Source organism: Pieris napi, chromosome 23, assembly GCF_905475465.1.
Source record: "Pieris napi chromosome 23, ilPieNapi1.2, whole genome shotgun sequence".
Lineage (NCBI taxonomy): Eukaryota > Metazoa > Arthropoda > Insecta > Lepidoptera > Pieridae > Pieris > Pieris napi.
The window spans coordinates 6,951,645-6,975,371 of NC_062256.1; the positions used below are offsets into that span (position 1 = coordinate 6,951,645).

Consider the following 23,727-nt stretch of genomic DNA (forward strand, 5'->3'; position numbering starts at 1 on the left):
ATAAAAAAATTGACCCTCAATTTGGCACGAACTATAGATATTTTGATATTTTTTTTTTCTAATAGTTTAGAACTATTCGTTCAAAATAAACAACTGTTCGGCTTTCATAATCCTGTAATTTAATAATAATTAACTTTTTTTTAAAAATCTTAATTAAATGTTATTGCACATGCGCAGTATCAATGCGCATAGTTCTCATAAATTATGCGCGGCCTATTTAAATTCGATTCAAAGAGACAACACAACAATAACAGCAACAACAACAAAATCATCATCATCACCCGGTTTTTACATTCATTTATATTTTGTTATTTTATACAAACAAAATGAACTCTTTCTTAACATCTAAAGTCGTATTTCTTGTACTTATCCATTCTTTTAACATTCCTGATTAAATATATTGATTGAGAAAAATAGAAAAGGATTAGTCCCATGCAAACTATATATTTATATATTGATACAATATATTCTAGAACCAATTTCTTTTTCATTCTCAGTCAATATTTTTAATTATTCATTTAAAATAGATGATAATATAATTTCATTTTCGAATACGAAAACTTTAACAAATTTTTTCTGTACTACTTACGTTATAAATTGACTTAGATTTTTACTTCAAAATTAATATAAAAGAATTTTAATTTAAAATTAATATCAAAATCTAATAAATAAACTTTGCAAATAGAAAGTAAATTATGTATATTAAGTAAAACAATAAAGTTCAATGATACGATACTTTTAATAGTTAAATAAAAATATTTTTTATCGATAATAACATTTTCTTCAGCATACTATTTATTAAAAAAAAAATATCGTCGTTTTGATATTAGTCTCATCAACACATGTTAACAAGATTTTAATCATGAAGTAAACGACGCGTAACATTAAGTTGTTTCCGTATTAGCGATTCATCTCGAATGACAGTTTTCATATTATACGACTATTTTATAAAATAGCATATGGATGTTTCTTATTTTGTGAATAAACAAATCAGAAAAAATACACAATTAATGAATAATCTATTAGACTTTTTATCAGATAAAAGAAATAACAAGAAAAGTTCTTTATTATCAATACATCTTTTATTGTTGTTAAAAATAATCACATCCTAAGCCCTTATTATAAATTATTCATCATTATGTGAAAAATATAGCAAAAATCAGCTGGTTTTGAATAGAGTTTAAAATGCTGTACACCGATGCACTTATACTAGCCAAAGAACAATCATTAAATAACGATAGATATATTAGTAAACTAAACACTTAAGATTTTAACTTTATAATAAATAACTATGACAGATAACATTACTGAATTAATCAAATAATTAAATTTTTATGAACTTTTCTCTTCATTTTTTGACCTAAGCATATATTTGAGTATAAAATAATATTTTTAATAATCATGCAGAAAAAAATTCTAAGAAATTAAATTTTTAATATATTTTTGATATTTGATGGTCGTCAATGATGATGATGATGATGATTTTGTTGTTGTTGCTGTTATTGTTGTGTTGTCTCTTTGAATCGAATTCAAATAGGCCGCGCATAATTTATGAGAACTATGCGCATTGATACTGCGCATGCGCAATAACATTTAATTAAGATTTATACAAAAAAGTTAATTATTATTAAATTACAGGATAATGAAAGCCGAACAGTTGTTTATATTGAACGAACAGTTATTGAATAGTTCTAAACGATTAGAAAAAAAAATTATCAAAATATCTATAGTTCGTGCCAAATTGAGGGTCAATTTTTTTATAATTAAAAAAAAATAAAAATAAGAACGAACAAAAAATTTTTTTGATAGAACAATGAAGAACAGTTAACGAACAGTTGATAGAGCCAAAAAAAGTGCAAAAAATTAATTTCCCCCCGCCAACTTAAGGTTCCCCGAGACTATAGATTGATATTGGATTTATTAGTTATTCGACGGTCGTGGTTAACACTAGACGTCACTAGTAGTAGTTGCTAGGTAGAAGTAGTACTTTTAAGAATAACTGTAATGTTTGACAAAATTTAATATTATAAAATAAGTTTACCGAATATTGATGTACGGTATAAGTATATAATATATGTTTACGACTCTACGACTTTTAATGACATACTTTCAATTTATAGTAACGATTTCAATTAAATTTTTTGCAGTATCAACTTTATAGATTTTTATCAATAATTTTTCTTCTGTTAAACACATATACCGTTTGGACATAACCACCATGCTTACCTATTCATGATGATCTATATTCTTAGATGCATACATGAGCGTAAAAAATATTTACTTCAATAATTTTCTACAAGTCAAGCACATACATGATTAGTTTGAACGTTGGGAGAAAAAAGTACGTCTCCAGCAAGCAGCACTTGCACTGGTACCAACTACCAGCATAGTACTAACAGGTGATGTTAATAGTAAAAGTCTTATGGATGCTTTGTCACATCATGTAAAACAGATTCATGATTTATCAAAGAAATAATTAATATATAATTATTCATAGAAATATTTGATGTTTGGACAACTATGAAAAATGGCAAGTGGCAACACAAGGTTTCAGATGGTTAGCAATACTGTATTTTTATTCTATGCGTGTTATAAGTCTTTGTTTGTAGAGTATTTACTATTTTATTCTATGGTTTGTAGCGTCATTCAACAAACAATAAAATTTAAGTCGAGGAAAAAGAAGTAAGAACACACTTATAACCATATTCTAATTTCTAACCTGTTGCAATCGCTAAATATTGAATTTAAAAGTGTTGTTGTGTAAGCTAGGCAATATATAGTGTATTTATCGCAACATAAGTTTTAAAATGCCTGCGAGTAGTATTAACTTTTACCACATGCAAGATGCCAAAAATAATTTTGACGCCATCCGGCCTGCACCCATTTGCAGTGAAGCTAATTATTTTATGGGTCAATGTCGCAACCTTCACATATCAACGAACTGCTATTATGGATATCACAATTCCAGTAATAGATCTGAAACTATCCAAGATACGGAAATGATAGAAACGACCTTTGATAATCCATTGAAGAATCCGCCAGTCATTGAAAACAACACAAGAAAGCGGTGTGCTGAAGAAAATGAACATTCGCGCAGTAAACGACAACGGCAGGGTAAGCATGTTAATTCATTCTTGATCTTGAAGCCTGATTGAAATCACCATTTTAATTTGCTTGTCCTATAATAAAAGACAGATTTTCAATGAGGCTATCTATAATTTTTAAAATTTTCAGAGAATGGCTTTAAAAGTTGGGAGATCATAAATGAAGTCTAATATATATAGTTGATTTTCAGGTTAACTCTTGTTTTGTTGCTTTCTCTTATTGTTAATTTTATGTATTGTAGTTAGCATAGTTATAAGTGAAAAAAGCCAAGAGTGTTTAGAGATTTTGGTTCCCATAATATTAATATTCAGCAAGTATTGGTTACATTATTAAATTTTAGTCATAAACAAATGGTTTACTTCTGTATATAAACCCTTTTTAATCGATAATTTATATGAGTAAGATAAATATTCACCATTTCTATTACAATACACCAATATTCATATTGTTTTCAACATTCTCTTTAGAAGATTTATTTTTATATTATATTTATATTTATTTTACTATGATCATAAAAACACAGAAATAGTATACTACATATTTACTGTCAAAAGAAGAGCTATCGCGACACTGGCATGTTTCACAACTAGCAAGAGCAGCGCGTCAGCTCTCCTTGGAAATAAAAGTTAAATAAAGATTTCATATGTTAATTTTCAATTATGATTGAATTAACATGTTTACAATTATTATCCTCATTTCAGTGCTTTATATCTTATCACAAACTTGTTAAGGTCTTCTGACAGAACAAATAAAATAATATATTGTGGAAAGTCAAAGCTTCTCTGAGTGTATACATTATCATCTAAATATTTTTTTTTAACTTGCATTGAAAAATATAATTGGATTGTATTTTTCTTTTAAATATTATTGACATTTAACATAAAACTTCTGTTTGAGGTCTATCCAAAACAATATAGTATGTAAAAAAATTGTAATGCAGTCAAAACCATTTACAACAACATTGTTTAGAATAACACACTGATTATATTGATCAAAAGTCCTGGCAGAATTCTATTGTATTAGGTACTTAACAACAACATAATCAGCTGTTATTACTATCGGATTTTGCAATATGAGTAGTCCCTTTGATGTAGTTATAACAGATTTTGACTGTAGTTTATAATGATTATTCAAAATGCATAAATTTTATAATGATAAGGCATGTTTTTAAAATAACTAGTCGATAGTTTCCTCTTGCCACTAGATAATATATTCTATAATGTTAATTAATTATTAATTTTAGGTGAAATTAAATGAAGATGTTTGTTTGATGTACGAAATAACAAAATTGTAATTTATGTTAAAGAATTAAGTAAATAATTCTCAAGAAAAAGCAACAAAAGTTGAGTGGACTTCCTATGAAAAAATTAAAGGGCACGCTGTGACAGAATTTGATTTATTTCAGAGGTTATGGTGCCACCGACTTCCAACTACAACCCATGTTTACTGCGTCCAACCCACAACAATCCAGATATTTCTCGTTGTCTCATGGTCCATATGTTATAGCTTGTAAAACAAAGAAATAACTGTACAAATTTTAATACTTAATGTTATCAGTTAACAGATTTTAAGTAATGTTAATTTTATCTACAGAAGTACAAACAATGAAAAAACATGGACCTGAGACTAACGAGAATTTGAAATTGGATTCCACATCAGAGGAATTAATGGCAACCTTATATTGGCATATTCACGGCGGGAACTTTTATCAGTGTGTGTGACAAAAATTTTAGACTGACAGTGTTAATTGACTATGATAAAAGACTATAAGTACTAAGCTAGAAAGTTTTTCTTTCAAGTATTATAATTTCAAAGGTTTTTTTCTAAATAAAGGTAAACTAGGAAAAGGGAGGTTTTTTATTTAAAACAATTAGATTACTTTTTTATATTTTATTTGTGCTAAATAAATATTACATAAATTATGTCGAGACAAGCATTGCAAAATAATAGTATATTGAATAATATATGAATCGTCAAAAACTTCAGAGTTTAATCTGAAAGAAAAATATGAAAATGAGTATATTTATGTTTTTTCTGTTGCAGGTGCAGTGTTAGAAGAACTAATTTAAAATTTGTTTCAGGGATCGCTCAGACTAAAATGCTAAGTGTAGCTGTTTGAGTGTTTTGTTAATCAATATGATTTATTAATATCACCTTTCTGTTTTTCAGATTTGTCTTCCATATGCAGCCTTGTTGGCACACGGTCAAGTCCGAGCCATTCTGCTTCAGCCTTTAATGCAAATATTATTCAAATTTATACACTATTTTTGATATTCAAACTTTTTTAAGTTTGTAATTAATGAAGTAATTGATGAAACATTGTATCTGTGATAATATGTACCTGATTTATTATAAGTAATATATGATTGTAATAAATGATATTTCTGAATGTTTTGTTTTTATATCTTCAGTGGAGTGACGAAACTGTACACAAGAAATAGTGGTTTATGCACACACTTAAGCAAAATGTGTCTGAATTCTTGACACAGAAAATTATGTCACCAATGTTGAGTGAAGCATTTAGGTTTAAAAAAATATAAAGATTTTTACTTTAAAAAATTCTAGCCAAGAATATTAACAGTATAATTAATGTAATCCTTTTCCAAGGCTGTATTAAGTATTACAGACCTAGTTTTTTACATTATGATAGATAAGTCCCCTATCTAATTTATACCATTAATATAAAAATACATACAGTAAATTATAAAAGCACTATCCTTTGAGATGTCAAAACTAGAGAAGAAATAGATAAGATAATTAAAAATGCGAAAAACGTTTTCATATTTATTTAGATTAAAATACAAGTAGAAAACTGCAAAAGGTGCAATATGATAAGCGTTAAATAGGAAAAATACCATGAGCTAGCGGGACTGATTCAATATTACTGAGTATTTTCGTTAATAAATATGAACATATATGATATATCAGTCAAGATTAAAGGCTCACGGTAACCTCAGTTATTGGTATAGCGAGCAGCACAATTCATTAGTGGAAGGCATCTACAATAAAGTACTTGTTGTATTACCTCTGTAGGGGTGACTTCCTCCGTGTCGACGACATCCGGTAGAGCCTCCGCATTACCGCCATCTCCATCCTGTCTATTTCCGGCGTTCTCGCTCACATCGGAGCGACACGTCTGGTCGGCTTCAGCCAAATCACCGTTAAGCATTTCCGAACACGTTATAAGATCGGATTTCCCTTCTTGACTATTGTTCGTGTCCGTGGAATCCATATCCATATGAACGTGTCCAGGCCAAATGTATGGACAGCCGTTAATCTGATGCATCTGAGTGTCGCTCGAACCAAACAGACTCAAAGATCCCGCAACATCTTGCAAATTCGGTTCCGATATTTCACTGTGGTGATTGTCCTCTTCCACGCCTATCATGGCTGGCAAGTTCTCTATTATGTCTGTGGAGACGTCGCAAACCCTCATCCCTTCATATTTCAAGAGTGATTCGAGGAGCTTCTTAGCATGTCTGTTATCATTTGCATTATTGATAACAATATTCGCAAATGCCTCTAAGAGCTCCGGAGTGAAGATATCCTCACTCTTTACGACTAGGAACCGTAGGATTCTGTTGTCGATCTGCGGTAAACCGTTCTGCACGTCACAATAATTATCATGGTCCGTCGATGTCGTGGTGACAGCTTCCATTGAGTATTCCTCTTGGGTGGAATCGTTTTGGTTCTCTATAGCCGCATTGTATTGAGATATTTGACGGATTGCTTGAAGAACTCTTTGCCGCAGACGGTCGGAGCTGATGTGCGTCAGCTCCTTGAATAGTTGTATTAGGAAATCTGGATGAGATTCGTTGACACCGATGAGGGTAGTGACCTCCGAGTAAATGCTTTCCCGTAGTATATCAAATAGTCTCGAGGTGGCTATTTCTTGGCTGGTTGTATTGGCTTCGGAGGTGCTTGCGATATTAATGTTGCTCGTTTGAGAGAAATCCAGCACGTTATAGTTTCTCCTGTTGGCAGAATTTTTGGAGGGTAGTTTCGCGCTGGACTTTTTCTTATTGAGATTCGAATGGGACTGAATTATTTCTGGGATGGGGTTGGTAATATTGAGGTTTCTATTGGCGGCTTCTTGTCTATTGATGTTTGCAGCGGAGTCGTTCTGATTGCGCGGTACGGGTGCGTCTTCGTTCTGGTTGAGGTTTAGAACATCTGGGGCGGAAGAGAAAGACAGAGATCGTTCGTAGGCCACGTTCGCCTGAGAGTTTCGCATTTGCTCTTCCGCTCTAGGGTCGTTTGTGTTTCGTTTGGGCGTGGCACACGGCGAGGCCTGGGCGGAGCCTCTTCGCAATGAGTTATGCGAGCGTTCGAGAGGCGGGTTCGTGGAACTTGGACCGTCCGCGTTCGTCTTGCTATTTGTTGAGAGGAGATTTTGGCGAGAGTAACTGCAATGGAAACACTGCAGTTATTATCGCTATATCATTAAAGAATTATGCCACTAAAAAAATATCATTTAAAGGTAAAATTTAACGTATGAACGTCATATAAATTATCAATTTGATTATTGCAATCAGTTTTAGCATAAATCGCTTTCGACAAGCGTGACCCGCTAACTAATTAGTATGGTAATTACACTATAGCCGTATTTTTAATTAGACGAAGTCAACTGACGTTTACGGTGTTGTCAGTTTTTAATGAAATAAAAATAGTGTTGTGACAAAGTGAATGATTGAAAAAACTCCTGAATTAATGATCGGTGATGGCACTAGTCACCACGCCTCGCTTTGTAATACGCCATCAAAAAACTGATTGTAGTTACATACTACTAGAACCTAACTTATATCAGAGCACTTTTATACAATTTTAAAATAGAAATAATATTATTTTATACTTTGAAATGATTAACTATTCACACTCATTGTTCATTCATCTGATTGAACAAGAACTGAACGTATCACTATTACTTTAAATATGGCAACATTATTTTACAAATTACTTTAAATATGGCAACATTATTTTACAAAGTGACATTAGCTACTGTCAGTTGGCTTACGACGAAAAATACGACTATAGCTTGACCAGTTCCATACAAATTAGTTTATAGAGGCACATCATTCGAAAAGCGATCTCTCAAGCCCTACGATGAAATAGGATTTTTTTATAAAGTATGTTAAAATTGAGTTAAAATAAGACAAATATAACATAGCGTTAGAAAACACACAATAAGAATTTGAAAACAGTTTGATTTCTTACTTAAATTCTTGTAAACAAATTTACAAGGGCGTCCAAATTTATGTCTCGTAAACATTGATATACAAAAAATCCCAAGATGCACAGTCTCGAATAAAAGTAACGCTCGAAAGTGTCCCGAAACACTATTTCTGTCGCTTTCTATAACAGTATGTCTATAACAGAATATGTTACAAGCATATATTATTGCAAAATCAACCTTACGCGAATTGCTTAAAGTTGTTATTACAACGCAGTGTATACGTACTTAAAGCAATACAATTTTACGAAATTTTACAAGGTTTGATTGAGTGGAGTCGAACATGACTTTTTTATTTACAACTATTTAACATAATTTTAAATTTATCCGACTTTTCGGGTGCTTAACAGCGTGCGTGGTCACGGTGACTGAAGACAAAAGGTGTTGGATGTTAAATAGTTGTAAATTTATAATAATACATAACTTTAATCCGGTTAAAAAGTTTTTTCTTTAAATTAAAAAAAAAAATGTTAAATTGGCTACCTCCTGACCTACACTTTATATAGCGTAAATTTTAAGTCAAAAACTACACACAAAAAAGTTCAAAAGCACATAAATTTATTAATAAAAAAAAACACTAATAAATAACATCGACTCCACTTATTAGACGCGAGACTATTTGAAATGAGCGCACAATTTAGAATGTTGCGCTCATTTTTTGAGGACGTTTTTTTGACGTTGAGTGTGCATCTTGGGTTTTTTGTATATCAATGCTCGTAAAGAATTAAACAAAAATTTAAAAAAAAGTATGTTATGAAAACGTAAAACCATGCAATAAGGTCGAAAATCACACAATCCTTACCCTAATAAATAATATGCATATAAACTAATTAAACTAATGTTCTATGGTTTTAACATCTGAAATAGAAATAATAAATTATAGATACAAATAAAAGATATAAATAAAAAACACAACTTTAAATATTTACCTTCTAAAATTATCCCAATAGTTATTGGCTCGATTTCCGGGCGGAACTTGGTTGTTCAGCGTGTGCGACGCAGTTTCCGCGCGCCAACGCTCTTCCAACTGGAACAACAAAAAATTAAAAAAAAAAGTTCTTCATTTGCGAACTGGCAATGTATATTTAGAAACATTAATTTTTCTGACTTTCCTACGCGTTAAAGTTCTCAATTAAATAAAATAAAAATGTGATGAAGTGCCAGAATGTGAATCCTTATTTAGAATATGAACCAATAATAATAAAAAAGGGAGCGTGTACTTAGTACGCGCGTATGAAGTTATACTTCTTTGGCATTATTAAAAATATTTTTTAATTGCATGCAAATAATTAATTACAATAAAATAATCAAAGACTGGAAAAGGAGTCATTATAGTCAGTAAAGTTCAGTTTCATTTGAAAAATTAAATAAATAAATATTTATTATTATTCTCTTACATTAAGTGTAACATAAATTCTATTATTATTCGAATGTTGTTTTTAAATTATGTCCAATGCCGTAGCATCTTCCGTGGGCGACTTCATTCTGTTAATTTTGTGTCACGGTGCGCGCGCATCGTAAAATTTCACTCTCATTAATTTTTCATAACGCGCCTAAAGAAGTATAACTTCAATAACTTTGTTTTATTTATTTAACTGTTTAATGAAATTCACAGTTTTTATTAATTAAAAATATAGCCAAAACATTATATATAAATTAAAAATTAATTAAAAATAAGTTTCCTGTCGAAGTGTATGTAAGTATAAATTTTGTGGTCTTAAAATCTATTCGATTACCTTATTTCCTTCGAAAATATTCGTTTGAAGATAATATATAATAGTATTTATAGTAATGTAAATATAGTACTCACGTGATTTATCTGCTGCCTCATATGATGTATATCCCGCTGCTGCATGAGTATTTGTTGCCAACACCAAGCACCCCAAGTACTGCACGAGCAGCCGCAAGCGCAGCCACACATTACACCTGCAAACCATTAACGGTGTAACAAAGTACTTCAAGAATTCTTTCGCGATTTTTTTAATATATGTAAAAATGGGCAATTTCATGTTAAATCAACACAAAAATTATATTTTTGAGATAAAATTTCAATCGTAGTGCTATCTCTATCCAATATTATGAAAACGAGAAAGACAGCTGCTCCACTGATTTGTAACAATAATGAACATATAGGTTCGTGCCAGAGCCATAAAGGGGGGGAAAAAATGAACATATAGTTTCGCGTTTAAAATATCATAGTTATAGTATTTCTCTAGCGCGTTGTTTTTAATAATCTCTGAAACGAATACAGATAAAAAAAAGTGCGTGCGTACAAAATACACATGACAGAAGTGAAACTTCTTTGGCAAACTAATTTTTCAAGTATTGTTCATATTTATACAAATCTAAAACTTTAGAAGTGCGAGACTTAGAGGGAGAGAAAAAGGAAGATATGTTAGGAATTTAATGAATTTAATTGTCATTAAAATATTAAAATTGTCGGAAATTAATACAAATTATAAATTGAATTTTTGAATGTATTGCTTCGATGATAAAAACACGTGCCATTTAAATTTACAATTCATCATTTGAGATTTCAATAAATTATTCTGCATAAGATATAAAATACTAATATTCCCTAAATTCTGTTTACGAAATATAAAAAATATTATCACAATCGCTCTCTCCCTCTTTGACAAAAACGCTGCACATCTTCGTGACGTTCGGTAAAAATTATAACCTCATGCGCCTAAAGAAGTTTCACTCCAAAAATCCAGCAAAAAGCTAAAATAGGACATTAATAGCGATTATTTTTGTTCGCAAACTCACCACCAAAAGGCATCATCATATTAAAAGGCATGGATGGGGGGTATGTCATCTGTGGCGTTCCCAGGAGACGCTCCATGGTTTGCGAGTGACTGTTTTGGGTGAATTGATTGGCTCGCATGTCCTGCAATAAAAAAAAACGACGGGATGCACTCCGGGAGTGCCGGCAGAAGTGAAAACTTGAATATTAACGTTGTGAATTTTTGATATTATGGAATGGTTAGGGAATAATTTTGCACGAATTGCTTTAATTATCAGTATAAAAATACTATCATTTATGTGGTAGAATACAATACTTATTTATTGCGCTATCGTACACAAACATGACAATTTATATTACATTAAATACGCCGCGCCAGCTGTCTACTCCCCATCCGTCTTACGAATTTTCGATCAGGTCACGTGTCCTGACGCGAGTTTAACATTTTTTACCCATTCCAAAAAAACTGTACAACGCCGCTAAAGAAGTTTTCACTTCAAAAATCTTAATAGGGACAGTAAGAAGTGTTATTATTATGTCCGAGATTAAAATCAACAAATTTTTTGTTATCGGGAGACATTTTCTATGAAGTTCCCAAAACTGGGACCACTAAATTGATTTCTAGGCTAATATTGTAAAGGGAAAAGATTTGATAAGAAAAATAGCAGACCCGTTATCCTCTGTACACACTTCAAAAAAAACATTTAATTGTATACCAGTCTCGAATCCACTTGAAAACACACAAAAAATTTCATCAAATTCCGTCGAGCCGTTAAGGAGTTTAATTTTTATATATATAAAACGACGGGCAAACTGGCAGGAGGCTCGCGTTGACGGCCTTAAAAGAAATGGTACGGTATTTTACCGAAGATTTAAATACAAATTACATACCTGATTAGATTTAGAATTCCAACATGGCGGCGGCATGTGTGGATACGGCATATTTGTAGCATTATCAACTGAAACAAAGTATTAATAGTGAATAAACATTTCTTTCTCTTTTTTTAAAGCTTAGGTATGAACTTAACTTAACTAAACACGGAATTGTTCTAAACCGAGACAAAATAAAAAAACATCAAAAATGTGAGCCGTCACGGGACGCCTGGCAGATGTGAAACATCGACATTATTTTGTAAAAGTAAATAGTACAGGATCCATCGCCCATTTTTGCACTTGATTACTATCAAGCTAATTTTCCGTGAGTAGCTTTATTTTGATGAGACGCCCAATAATTTCCTGTACGAAACTCTCGATTGTGGTAGCTAACAGAAGTAGCTAGGATAAAATATGTTGATTTGATGATTCTCAAATATTGATTACTAACTGAATTTTTTTTTGTTAAATCTCAAGACAATTATCTAAATTATTCGAAAAAATATTTGTCCTACAAAATCTATGGTTTGATCAAAGAGTCCCCTCTTTCCGACATGTATCGATAACGAGGTCATCATAAATGATTACTAACCAGCTGATTTTTTTTATTTACTTAAACTAACTGTAGACTGTACTAAAAATAGTAAATAATAAAAAAAAAATAAAGTAAAATATGAAAAGCAGAAAAGAACAGATTGTGATAGGAACTAAATATGTCATAATGATAAAATAAAATATTACGATTTTTTTTCCAGATAACGATGGCTATTTATTGAATAAACATTATTTTTCATTAAATACAAAAATTTACGAATTTATTTCAAATCGTGAATACTTAATTCGTTTAATCAGTGACTTCGAAATACACACACACCGTACAGACTACTGCATATAGACTGTATATATATACCATCATATAGCGTGGCGTCGCCACGCCAGAAATCGGTTTTACGTACGGCTACTGATGTTTCACATCAAAACAGGCAAATACATATAGTATAGCCAAAGAGATTTTATTACAAGTTCATACATAGTATAATGCGAAAAGACTTTTTCCCCAACCTAATATGTATACCTTAGTATAGCGTGGCGACCCGTCGCCACGGCAAGCGTCGCCATGCCAACAAATCGGTTTACAAGTGAGCCTATAGATGTTTCACATCAATAGAAAAATGTTCTTACCGTGTTGTGAAGCTGGCGGCGTCATGTTATTCGGTTCCGGACGTGGTTCGTGTCGCGAATTGTTCACGCAATTATTTTGAGGCAACTGTAAATATTAAAAATTAATTATCAGATATATTCTTGTACTCCTATTGTACCGCGCGATCAGCTACGGATATTGAGAGGTAGAAATTGCGTATGAAAACGTCGGAAATGCTATTGGAAGATAAGACACTACAAAAACGAAAGCCATTTTTTTTTAATATATGGCTCTGGCACGATTTGTGCATTAGCCAGCGTCAAGTATAGGATTTTTTTTATAATTCGTGCTCGTCTTTTAGAAATTCGACCGTGTCCTCTATGTACGGTTTAAGCACTCGCCCGGTACCGCACAACCCTCGCAAAGGCCGAGAACAAATTTAAATTAAATTAAAACTTGCCCTCGAACCGGGAATCTAACCCGGTACCCCTCACCTAGCTGCCACTTAATAAGACCGCTAGGCTATGAGGCCCCCCAAAAGCCATTTGTCACATGTTACAAATCCATTGCACTTCTTTTGCCCCGCATAAGCAATACCTGTACCCCTCTGACGCAACACCATTATAAAAGAAAACGGACTACAGATACCAATAGCTTTTGATCGGATACCTCACATCGGACCGGAATTCTCAACTAGTAATAATCGTGCCGATTGATATTGAATTAGTAAATAAAGTAATTTAAATAATTTTTTTTTTGGAATTCACCACTGGCCCTCACCAAATTCACACGAATTCTTAAATAATACTTCATACAAAATATTTACAAAGATTGATTGTGCGAGGCTGCGTACACGCTTCTGCGTACATAGTCAGTTGGCTTGGGGAATAAGTCAGTACATAGTAAAACGTTTTGGCCTTGTCAAATTTATAGAATAACTCTAGTATGTTAATTTCAATTTAAAGCAACGGAATTCCTTGTTGGTGTGCCTTTAAACTTAATGGCTTTAATAAACAACTCGAGGAAAGTGAGAAATAAAGAATGTTTTAATTTAAAACCAAAATAAATACAATTAGGGAGACAATGACAAAAACAAATGGAGAAAGAAATATATTTCAGTGGTCATACGTCAGAATATGATAAATACAATTTAATTACTTTTCAGGACGAATTAAATTATTAAGAAATCTTGAAGGCACTATTAAAATATAAAACACTCGATATATGAATGAATGTACTTATCATTGTCTGATCTATGGTAGATTTAAAAGCTGGCAACACTCGCGAGCCTTTTGGAAAGGGGAATGTTAATGGGTGTCGCTTATAAGCCATGCTCTGCATGTTGGTTCTATAATTGTTCATAGAATCTTCTCTAATACGTTTAACTAAAGTACGCATCTGTCTCTTTTCATAGCGTACAAACATGAGAGAAAAAGACAGAGAAATAGGTAGAGAGAGACAGGGATATATATTAGATTCGTTGAAGGAATGCCGACCCCATTATAAAAACTATGTATAACGAAACGACATACGTGCTCATTGCCTTCAAGACGATCTTGCGTTCGTCGACGTTGTCGGTTCCGTTGATTAGACTTCCCTCTTGACGCACTGAAATTTTATAAATTGGAAACACCTTTTATTAGATCAATTATTAAAAATTATGGGCTATTTGACAATAGATTATTTATTTAATGACTATGGAAGTTAAACTATAGAAATTGATAATTTTATTCTAAAATCGCTTATCTAGACAAGATGGCGTCTCATTAGTCCCTATGACGTCATAACGTCGTCGTGACGTTTGTTTTATCATTTTTAATTAACACAAATACACATTATATATAATCAAAATCGTTGTTCGACGAAATTAAACACCAAGACAGTGTTTGCGTTTGATAGGAAGACAATTATTTACAAGTATGCCACGTCATCATCGACCTTATCTGTGACCGTCTTGTGTCACGTGACTGATTCATGAATCATTATTTTTAATTTAACTAACAAAAAACAACTATACAAAAAGGTTACAAAAGAAACAAACCAATAAACATGATTAAATACATATAACTAAGTAATACCATATTCGGCTGTATTGTGTTTAATTTTGTGAAAGTAAGGGTATGTATGGGAAGGTATGTGCTGATGCAGGCTACTCTAAAGCATTTTCTGCAATGGCTAATTATGGCTTTTTTTGATAAATTAATTATTAATTTACAAGTTTACTTTAGAAAAATATATGTTATGAATGAAATATGTGCTTACACATCATTATAAATTTCGCAGTGCACACACATAAGGGGGCGTCCATAAAATACGTGAGGTGTTTTTTTTAAATTTTCTGTACCTCCCTCCCCCCTGGTGAGATGTGAGATTTTATTAAACCCCCTCTCCCATCCCCCAATCTCACGTGAGATTTTTCAAAATGTGAGTTTCTTACGTAAACGCGTTGGATTGTTATTGTAAAAAGAAAAAAAAATGGCTCTTTTATTTACGACTAAAACAAAATAAGTGAAATGTCATCAATCACCGACTCTCTCCAACGTTAGATTAAATGAGATTTGACTCGACCCCCTCACCCCCTTAAACACCTCACGTAATTTATGGACGCCCCCTAACGTGTATCCTGGCGTAATATAGGCGAATATGAGGGACTAAATAACACTTTTTGTTATACGGTTGATTGGCGTTTTTCGATAGAATTGAGGTGAAATAAATACCTGTCAGTATCGCTACAGTATGCACTCGCATGTTGGGACGGGGCTGTGTTTGAACGGCTGCCGAGCGCACTGTCACCGCCACCCTGTAATTGATATTTTAATAAGTAAAATTAATATCGTATTCCATTAGAAGTACGCTCTAACAAATTAAAACGCATCATTAAATTTTACAATTTCAATTTTTTTTCTTGCATCGAATTTAGTCACACTAAATGTGACAATCTCGTCTTGAGCTCTGTCAAATACGTCAAACTTCATCCAAGAATGGTTTGACAACGCTAGACTAGATTTAAGAGCGATTGACGTTTTAGTTTAAGATAAAAAGCTAACGCGCGTACGGAGTGCGAATTAAAAATATATTGAATTAGTAAAAATTTTAAAAAAGTTCAAGTTCAAGTATTACGTAAGCAGATTTACTTCAATTTATCCCCCCCCCCCCCTCCTCTTGTCAGCAAAAGTAAGCAAAGCTCTCAAAAATAATCTATTATATAAAATGAAAATGGTCTTCGTTTGAGGCTCTTTCACGCTTAAACCACTGATCGTATCGACATGAAACTACCACCATTCGATGCGAATTTTTTCCTAGATGGTTTATGGCTATTTATTTTTTTAATTCCAACGTTCTTTCATTTTTTTATTTCTGTTTTACTTTTATGAAAATTTTTCCCGCTAATAAAAACAAAAGAGGCTTCCTAGAACCGCAAAACGTCAACATCTGTTAAAAACTCGATTTTCGAAATATTTCAATTTTCTTAGCGGGAAGTTAAAAAGAAGAATAATAAAAATATGAAAAAAAAATAAAATAATGAAACATAAAATTTATTTTAATTCGTCCAGCAAAGCGGGCGCGAAACGGCTAGTAGTACATAAACGTAAAATTTTTTTTGGTAGGAATCCTCGAAAATGCATTTTGTTTTCAAGCTTAGACATAAGGTAATATGTGTAAATAAATAATAGTTAAAAAAAACTAAAAAACACGCTTTTAAAGCACATCAAACTAAAAAGTGAAAAATAAAAATTAGGAAATTTAGGCTGGAAATGGTAATGAACAAAAAATACTAGTATTATTGTGAAAAAGCGTGGGTTGCTCTATAGACGAAATATATGGCACAGAGCGCCGGAGAGTACGATAGTCCAAAGAACCATGTGAGTATTAAAACTGCATTCTTTACGTTATTTCTTGCATAACTTAGGATTACCCCTAGATTAATATACCTACTAAAAACGATGATTCTACGGAACACAAAGTGTATGGCTTTAAGCGAGCGCTACATCATCAAAACAACATACAAAAGTCCGGCAACGCACCCACAAAAAGGCTGCGATGACTGACCTTTTTGGGCGACCCATGGGCTCATTGCTCATGCTATAAAAAATATCGTATTAATTAAAATGCAAAGGTTAACTTACTCTGAAATTTTCAGTTTCTCTAGAATTCTGTGAATCAATCTGAATGTGTTCCGATGATTCAGCTTCTTCAGGCTCACTGTAACAAAATTCATGAATGAAGATTACCATGGTAAAAAAAAGTGTATGTGTGGTGTATCATTTTATAATAAAAAAGTGCGTGCGTACCTTACACATGTCAAACTAATTTTTAACTCTTGTTCATATTTATACAAATCTAAAACTTTAGATTTCCGAGACTTAGAGGGAGGGAAAAAGGAAGATATTGTAGTGTATTGACTAAATAAAGTGTTGCTTGGTTGTCTCATGCGCCTACGTCACTTGTCAGACTGGCAGTCGTAATCCGACACCCGAACGGAGCGGTTGTGTGTAGGACGTTTGTACAAGTGTTGTGGTGTTGGTGAGCCGTAAAACACTCCAAGAAGCAGGACATTACATGTGGCGACGAGGAAAAAAAGTGAGTACACATAAGTAAAAAAAAAAAAAAAAGGGAAAGATACGGTGCACTAAACAAGTGACGTCATTCCCAGAGTGCTTTGCCTATAATTTACTATGACCCGGTTGTTTTAATCATTAGCTATTGATAGCAGAAACAGTTGCATCTTGACTTCTGAACGAATGTAGATAATTTTATTGTTGACGGGAAATATGAACAGCACTTAGGTACTTATTGTTTTCATATTTCATAAATGTTTTGCTTGTATTACAATATTTAATATTGTCGTACCTACATTTAAACAGTAAGCAACAAACCTCTGCAATTAGTGAGCTAAGGATATACACAAATAATTACCTATAGGTTCAGCTAAGCTAAACTACGGGTTCCTACATTGAATGTACGATTGTTTTGTAGCACCTACCTACATAGTGATAGAAATATATTGTACTGGTAGACCGGCCAAGCCTTGCTTTGGCTAAGGTTTTTGTTATATTGCAAAGTAGTGAACTGTTCGGGGGAAACGGTAGGAGAGCACCAGTCATGGGGACCACCATGCTTTATGGGTTATGCCATTAAATTGTAGAAACGTTGAAAGAATTATATGAAACGTTGGTACTTTTAACACAGCGTCATCTGTTAGAATGGTGACTATTAAATAAGAAACAAATATTTTGCAATAAAATAATATTGCGGGTATAAATTGAGATGTATCCTATCTTTTAAGTTAGATCAAACTGCACACGGTGTGCAAATTTGATTGATATCGGTTCGGTAGTTTAGGAGTCCATAGCGGACAAACAATGTGACCAGTAATTTATATATACTAAGATTATGCTTGTGTTTAGTGATGTTTCTATTTGTCTACAAAAAAAAAAATAATAATAATAATAGCAAGGTTTATTTACAACCGTTGACCGTTAAATCGGTAGGTACCTGTCTACCTAACTAACGCAGATTTAACAAAGACCCTAAATTGGATCTGGTTCACTAAATTAATTAAAACTATGTGGTTGTGATTAATACTGTAAAACAAAAGGGAGTATCTACTCAAAGCAGTTGGAACCCAAATGATCATTAAATTGATACCTGTAAATCAAAATAAAAGCAGACTAAAAGTCTGATCATTAAATTGATACCTGTATATACAAATAAAAGCAGACTAAAAGTCTGATCATTAAATTGATGCCAGTAAATAAAAATAGAAGCAGACTAAAAGTCTGATCATTAAATTGATACCTGTAAATCAAAATAAAAGCAGACTAAAAGTCTGATCATTAAATTGATATCTGTAAATAAAAATAAAAGCAGACTATAAGTCTGATCATTAAATTGATACCTGTATATACAAATAAAAGCAGACTTAAAGTCTGATCATTAAATTGATGCCAGTAAATCAAAATAAAAGCAGACTAAAAGTCTGATCATTAAATTGATACCTGTAAATAAAAATAAAAGCAGACTAAAAGTCTGATCATTAAATTGATGCCAGTTAATCAAAATAAAAGCAGACTATAAGTCTGATCATTAAATTGATACCTGTAAATAAAAATAAAAGCAGACTAAAAGTCTGATCATTAAATTGATATCTGTAAATAAAAATAAAAGCAGACTAAAAGTCTGATCATTAAATTGATATCTGTAAATAAAAATAAAAGCAGACTAAAAGTCTGATCATTAAATTGATACCTGTAAATAAAAATAAAAGCAGACTAAAAGTCTGATCATTAAATTGATACCTGTAAATAAAAATAAAAGCAGACTAAAAGTCTGATCATTAAATTGATGCCAGTTAATCAAAATAAAAGCAGACTATAAGTCATCAGACTTAAACATTAAATTAAACATTATTCTTTTCAATACAGTACCATATTGGCTGCGACAAAGCGGAGAGGTCGAAAGACAAAACTGTGTCATACTTAAACGTCTTAAAATAGGTATAGCTGAAAATAAAGACTGGAAGGAAAGTTTACTGGAATATTTAACCATGTACAACACATTCTGTTACTGGAAGAACCTCATCAGAACTTTTCTTCAAAAGTTTAGAGATAAATTACCTATGATAAACGATACAATAGAGAGGACATCACAAGACACTGAGGTTAAGGATAGACAAAAAAAAAAAAAAAAAAAAAAGAAAACAAATGGGAAAAGAAATCGGATACGATAAACGGAAGGCTGGATAATGTGATTTAATACCAGGAGACATAGTGTATATAAAAATATGAATAAAGGAAATAAATAAAAATAAAATAAATAAATCCAGAAACACACACGGTGGAAATCACGAAAGGAGGAGATATCACGGTAAGAAACGATGAAACCGGTCAAACTCGAAGAAGGGACGTTGTACATTTGAAAAGAGTTCAAGGGGAATGGAATGTCTAAAAAGAAATGAAGTTAACGACGAGGAAATCAATGTCGGAACTTAACCCTAGTGTAGCTGCATAAAACTTTAATTTCATTAATTATGTTTGATTCATGTAAAATCCATCTCATTACATCCAAATTACATTAATGAGTAATCAGAGAGATATAATCAATAAAAACAAATAAAACAAAAAAGGGATGTAGTGTATTGACTAAATAAAGTGTTGCTTGGTTGTCTCATGCGCCTACGTCACTTGTCAGACTGGCAGTCGTAATCCGACACCCGAACGGAGCGGTTGTGTGTAGGACGTTTGTACAAGTGTTGTGGTGTTGGTGAGCCGTAAAACACTCCAAGAAGCAGGACATTACAGATATGTTAGTAATTTAATGAATTTAATTATCATTAAAATATTAAAAGTGTCGAAAATTTATATTAATAATAAAGTAAATTTTTTAGTAATAAAAACACCTGGCAATTTACCTCTCACCCACCCTTCTCAAATACAAAAAGAAATATACATATATGTCAGAGATTAGGTTATAATAGAGCACGGTGTAATTTGTTTGATTACACGTGCAACACCACGCAATGGCAACACCACGTATCATAGACATCTTACAGGTTGTAAAGTGTCAATGTGTCAATTGTCAAAGTCAAGCTGTCATTAGTGGGTAGAATCGGTCGTGAAGAGCTTGAGTTGCTTTCCGATCGGCGCCTGAGCCGGACGCGCGCACTGACTGTGTTTAGATATTAAGTAATAATGTCGGACGACGGTAGTGATATCAACTTTGTAATTAATCGTGTTGAATCTCCGACATATATATAGATAAATATCTTAATATATATTGAGTACATAATTTGTATGTTTAACAATATCTACTAACCTATACGACTGATTAGCGACAGACACCGCGCGGGAATCCGCCTTTACTTGCGGCGATTCCGAGCTCGCATTCATTACCTGAAGTTGAAAAAATCAATCAAAATATAATTGAAGTGAAACTTCTTTATCGGCGTAAGGGAGAAATTTTTTTAGCAATGTAAAAAATCGTCACGTTTTTCGGTTACGCGCCATGTTGCTTTTTTTAGTTTTTATATAAAACTAGCAGACTCGGTAGTTTAGGAGTCCATAGCGGACAAACAGCGTGACACGTAATTTATATACATTAAGATTACCTCCTTATTAAGCAAAAGCTCCAACTCCCGTTGCTTCTCGGCAAGCAGAGCCCTCAGTTGCATTTGCCTTCTTTCAGCAGGTCCAGGGCAGGACACACTGACTTCCTCATTCACTTTCTTCGGCTTTCGGTTGGCTTCGGCAACTAATCATTAAATTGATATATAGTCGTATTTTTAATTAGACGAAGCCAACTGACAGTAGCTAATGTCACTTTGTAAAATAATGTTGCCATATTTAAAGTAATAGTGATGCGTTCAGTTCTTGTTCAATCAGATGAATGAACAATGAGTGTGAATAGTTAATCATTTCAAACAATAAAATAATATTATTTCTATTTCAAAATTGTATAAAAGTGCTCTGATATAAGTTAGGTACTAGTACTATGTAACTACAATCACTTTTTTGACGTCTTATTACAAAGCGCGGCGCGGCGACTAGTGCCATCACCGATCATTCATTCAGGGGTTTTTACTTTGTCACAACACTATTTTTATTTCATTAAAAACTGACAACACCGTAAACGTCAGTTGACTTCGTCTAATTAAAAAAACGACTATAGTAAGAAAAATTTGTTAAATATCTTGGTTGTCAATACTCAAAATATCTTTATTCATGTGTCACGGAAGATGCTACGGCATTGGACATAATTTAAAAACAACATTCGAATAATAATAGAATTTATGTTACACTTAATGTAAGAGAATAATAATAAATATGTATAAAATTTTTCAAATGTAAACTGAACTTTATTGACTATAATGACTCCTTTTCCAATCTTTGATTATTTAATTGTAATTATTTGCATGCAATCAAAAACTATTTTTAATAATGCCAAAGAAGTATAACTAACGCGCGTACATAAGTACACGCACCCTTTTTTTTATCACTAAGTCACTTTCTACCTTTTGTCTTATTTCGTTTTTATTTAATCATGGCGAGTATTATGGAGCCAAAAATTAATTAAATTAGAGCACATTAGTATGGCCGAGAGCTGTTACTAGCGATTTTATTAAATATTGTATATTTTACGAGTTATTTTAATAAAACCAATCGGCGTTTACTACATAAGTTTGACGATTATTTAAATGTGGTTGGGATTGATTAGCTCCGGTTTAAATATTTATGACTATAGGTATGTTATCTAAAGCTGGCGGCTTCAACACATTTACACTTTGTGCTTGTGTAGTGTCTGTGAATAAGCGCGAGGCGTGATGTCAAACTGAAATACAATCACAAATACATCACGAAAAGACTGTCCGTCTCTCTCGCGCTCGGTCAAGCTTATGAGTATAAAAGAGACAGTTATTGTTTTTCTTTTGCTACTGTTTATGTCGATCTTTACTGTTTTATATTATTATTATTTTATACATGTTGATCTTTTTTCTAACATTACCAGGGCAATCTCGTGAAATGGTGCACAATGTTTTTAATTATTTTAAGCATCTTAATAAAAACAGTTTAATGAAAAAATTTTATATTTAATTTGACATCAGATGCGGCTGGGGTTTCTAAGAGGAGTATTGAAAGCATAGTTAGTGAAGTAAAAGTGAAGTGTGTTGAGCTAGATGGAGCTTATGTCGAAAAATGAAAAATTATTTACACAAACTACTCTTATACATTCTTGGTCGGGCTTAGAACTTTTGGATCCACCCTCGTATGCACATAATATTTATATGTATTTGACACATTTTTATTTATTTACAACCCACCCAATCTTACTAAAACCAGAGTAGACTAAAATAAAAAAGTAATATTTTTAAACATACTGTATAGTGAAATTGCATTAGTGTGAGTACTGTGAACGCGCCAGCTTTCGATAACCGACCTATACCCTGCCTTACAAACAATTTGTATGACAATACTTGGCAATTGAAAAGAGTGGCGGAGACTTTCTTGCCAGTTCTACGCCTCTGACCCGAACTGGTAGTAAATGTAGTAATTAACATCTTTTCGTCATTTATATACCTTTATTTGTAACGAGGTCCTTGATGCGAGCTCGTTCGCCCATTATCTTTTCAGTCTCCATACGCAACTCCTGCGCAAGCTCTTGAAGCGAATTGATATTTGCTTCGTGGCCTGAAAATTCATTTTTTAATTTAAAAAACGTTGCCTAATCTAAAAATAAGAATTAAAACTAATTGCATACCCTTTAACAGGCAACAGCATAGTTTACACATAACTATTAAAATAAAAAATAAATCAGTGGCGCTACAACCTCTTTAGGTCAAAGCCTCAGATTTCTGAATCTGTTTCATGATCATTTTTAAATCTAATAGGTAAGTAGGAGATCAGCCTCCAGTGCCTGACACACGCCGTCAACTTTTTGGGTCTAAGACATATCGGTTTCCTCACGATGTTTTCCTTTACCGTTCGAGCGAATGTTAAATGCGCACATATAAAGTAAGTCCATTTGTGCACAGCCGGAGATCGACCTCAGGGATGAGAGTCGCACGCTGAAGCCACTAGGCCAACACTGCTCTACACATAACTATTACTAAGAGAAAACTATAAATTTGTTCAAAAA

The 23,727-nt window shown here is 32.5% G+C and overlaps 1 protein-coding gene and 1 long non-coding RNA gene across 5 annotated transcripts in view; one reads left to right on the forward strand and one right to left on the reverse strand.

The window, feature by feature from the left end:
• Positions 1-2,974: 2,974 nt before the first annotated feature.
• Positions 2,975-5,494, forward strand: LOC125061081. The gene is made up of 2 exons (XR_007118971.1): positions 2,975-3,114; positions 4,511-5,494. It is a non-coding gene; the product is annotated as an uncharacterized LOC125061081 (long non-coding RNA).
• Positions 5,036-23,727, reverse strand: part of LOC125061080 (putative uncharacterized protein DDB_G0282133) — a 33,077-nt gene continuing 14,385 nt past the window's right edge. For 3 of the 4 annotated variants that reach the window (XM_047666208.1, XM_047666212.1, XM_047666211.1), the window contains 13 exons: positions 23,169-23,279; positions 21,203-21,345; positions 20,911-20,987; positions 17,223-17,298; positions 15,813-15,895; positions 14,628-14,703; positions 13,137-13,221; positions 11,973-12,040; positions 11,105-11,225; positions 10,146-10,261; positions 9,265-9,362; positions 6,131-7,511; positions 5,237-5,335 (listed from right to left, as the gene is read on the reverse strand). In XM_047666208.1, coding sequence (XP_047522164.1) covers positions 5,237-5,335; positions 6,131-7,511; positions 9,265-9,362; positions 10,146-10,261; positions 11,105-11,225; positions 11,973-12,040; positions 13,137-13,221; positions 14,628-14,703; positions 15,813-15,895; positions 17,223-17,298; positions 20,911-20,987; positions 21,203-21,345; positions 23,169-23,279 — 2,534 coding nt within the window. Of the gene's footprint in view, positions 5,100-5,236; positions 5,336-6,130; positions 7,512-9,264; positions 9,363-10,145; positions 10,262-11,104; positions 11,226-11,972; positions 12,041-13,136; positions 13,222-14,627; positions 14,704-15,812; positions 15,896-17,222; positions 17,299-20,910; positions 20,988-21,202; positions 21,346-23,168; positions 23,280-23,727 lie in introns of those variants that run through there. The other variant, XM_047666210.1, reaches the window with a different exon arrangement.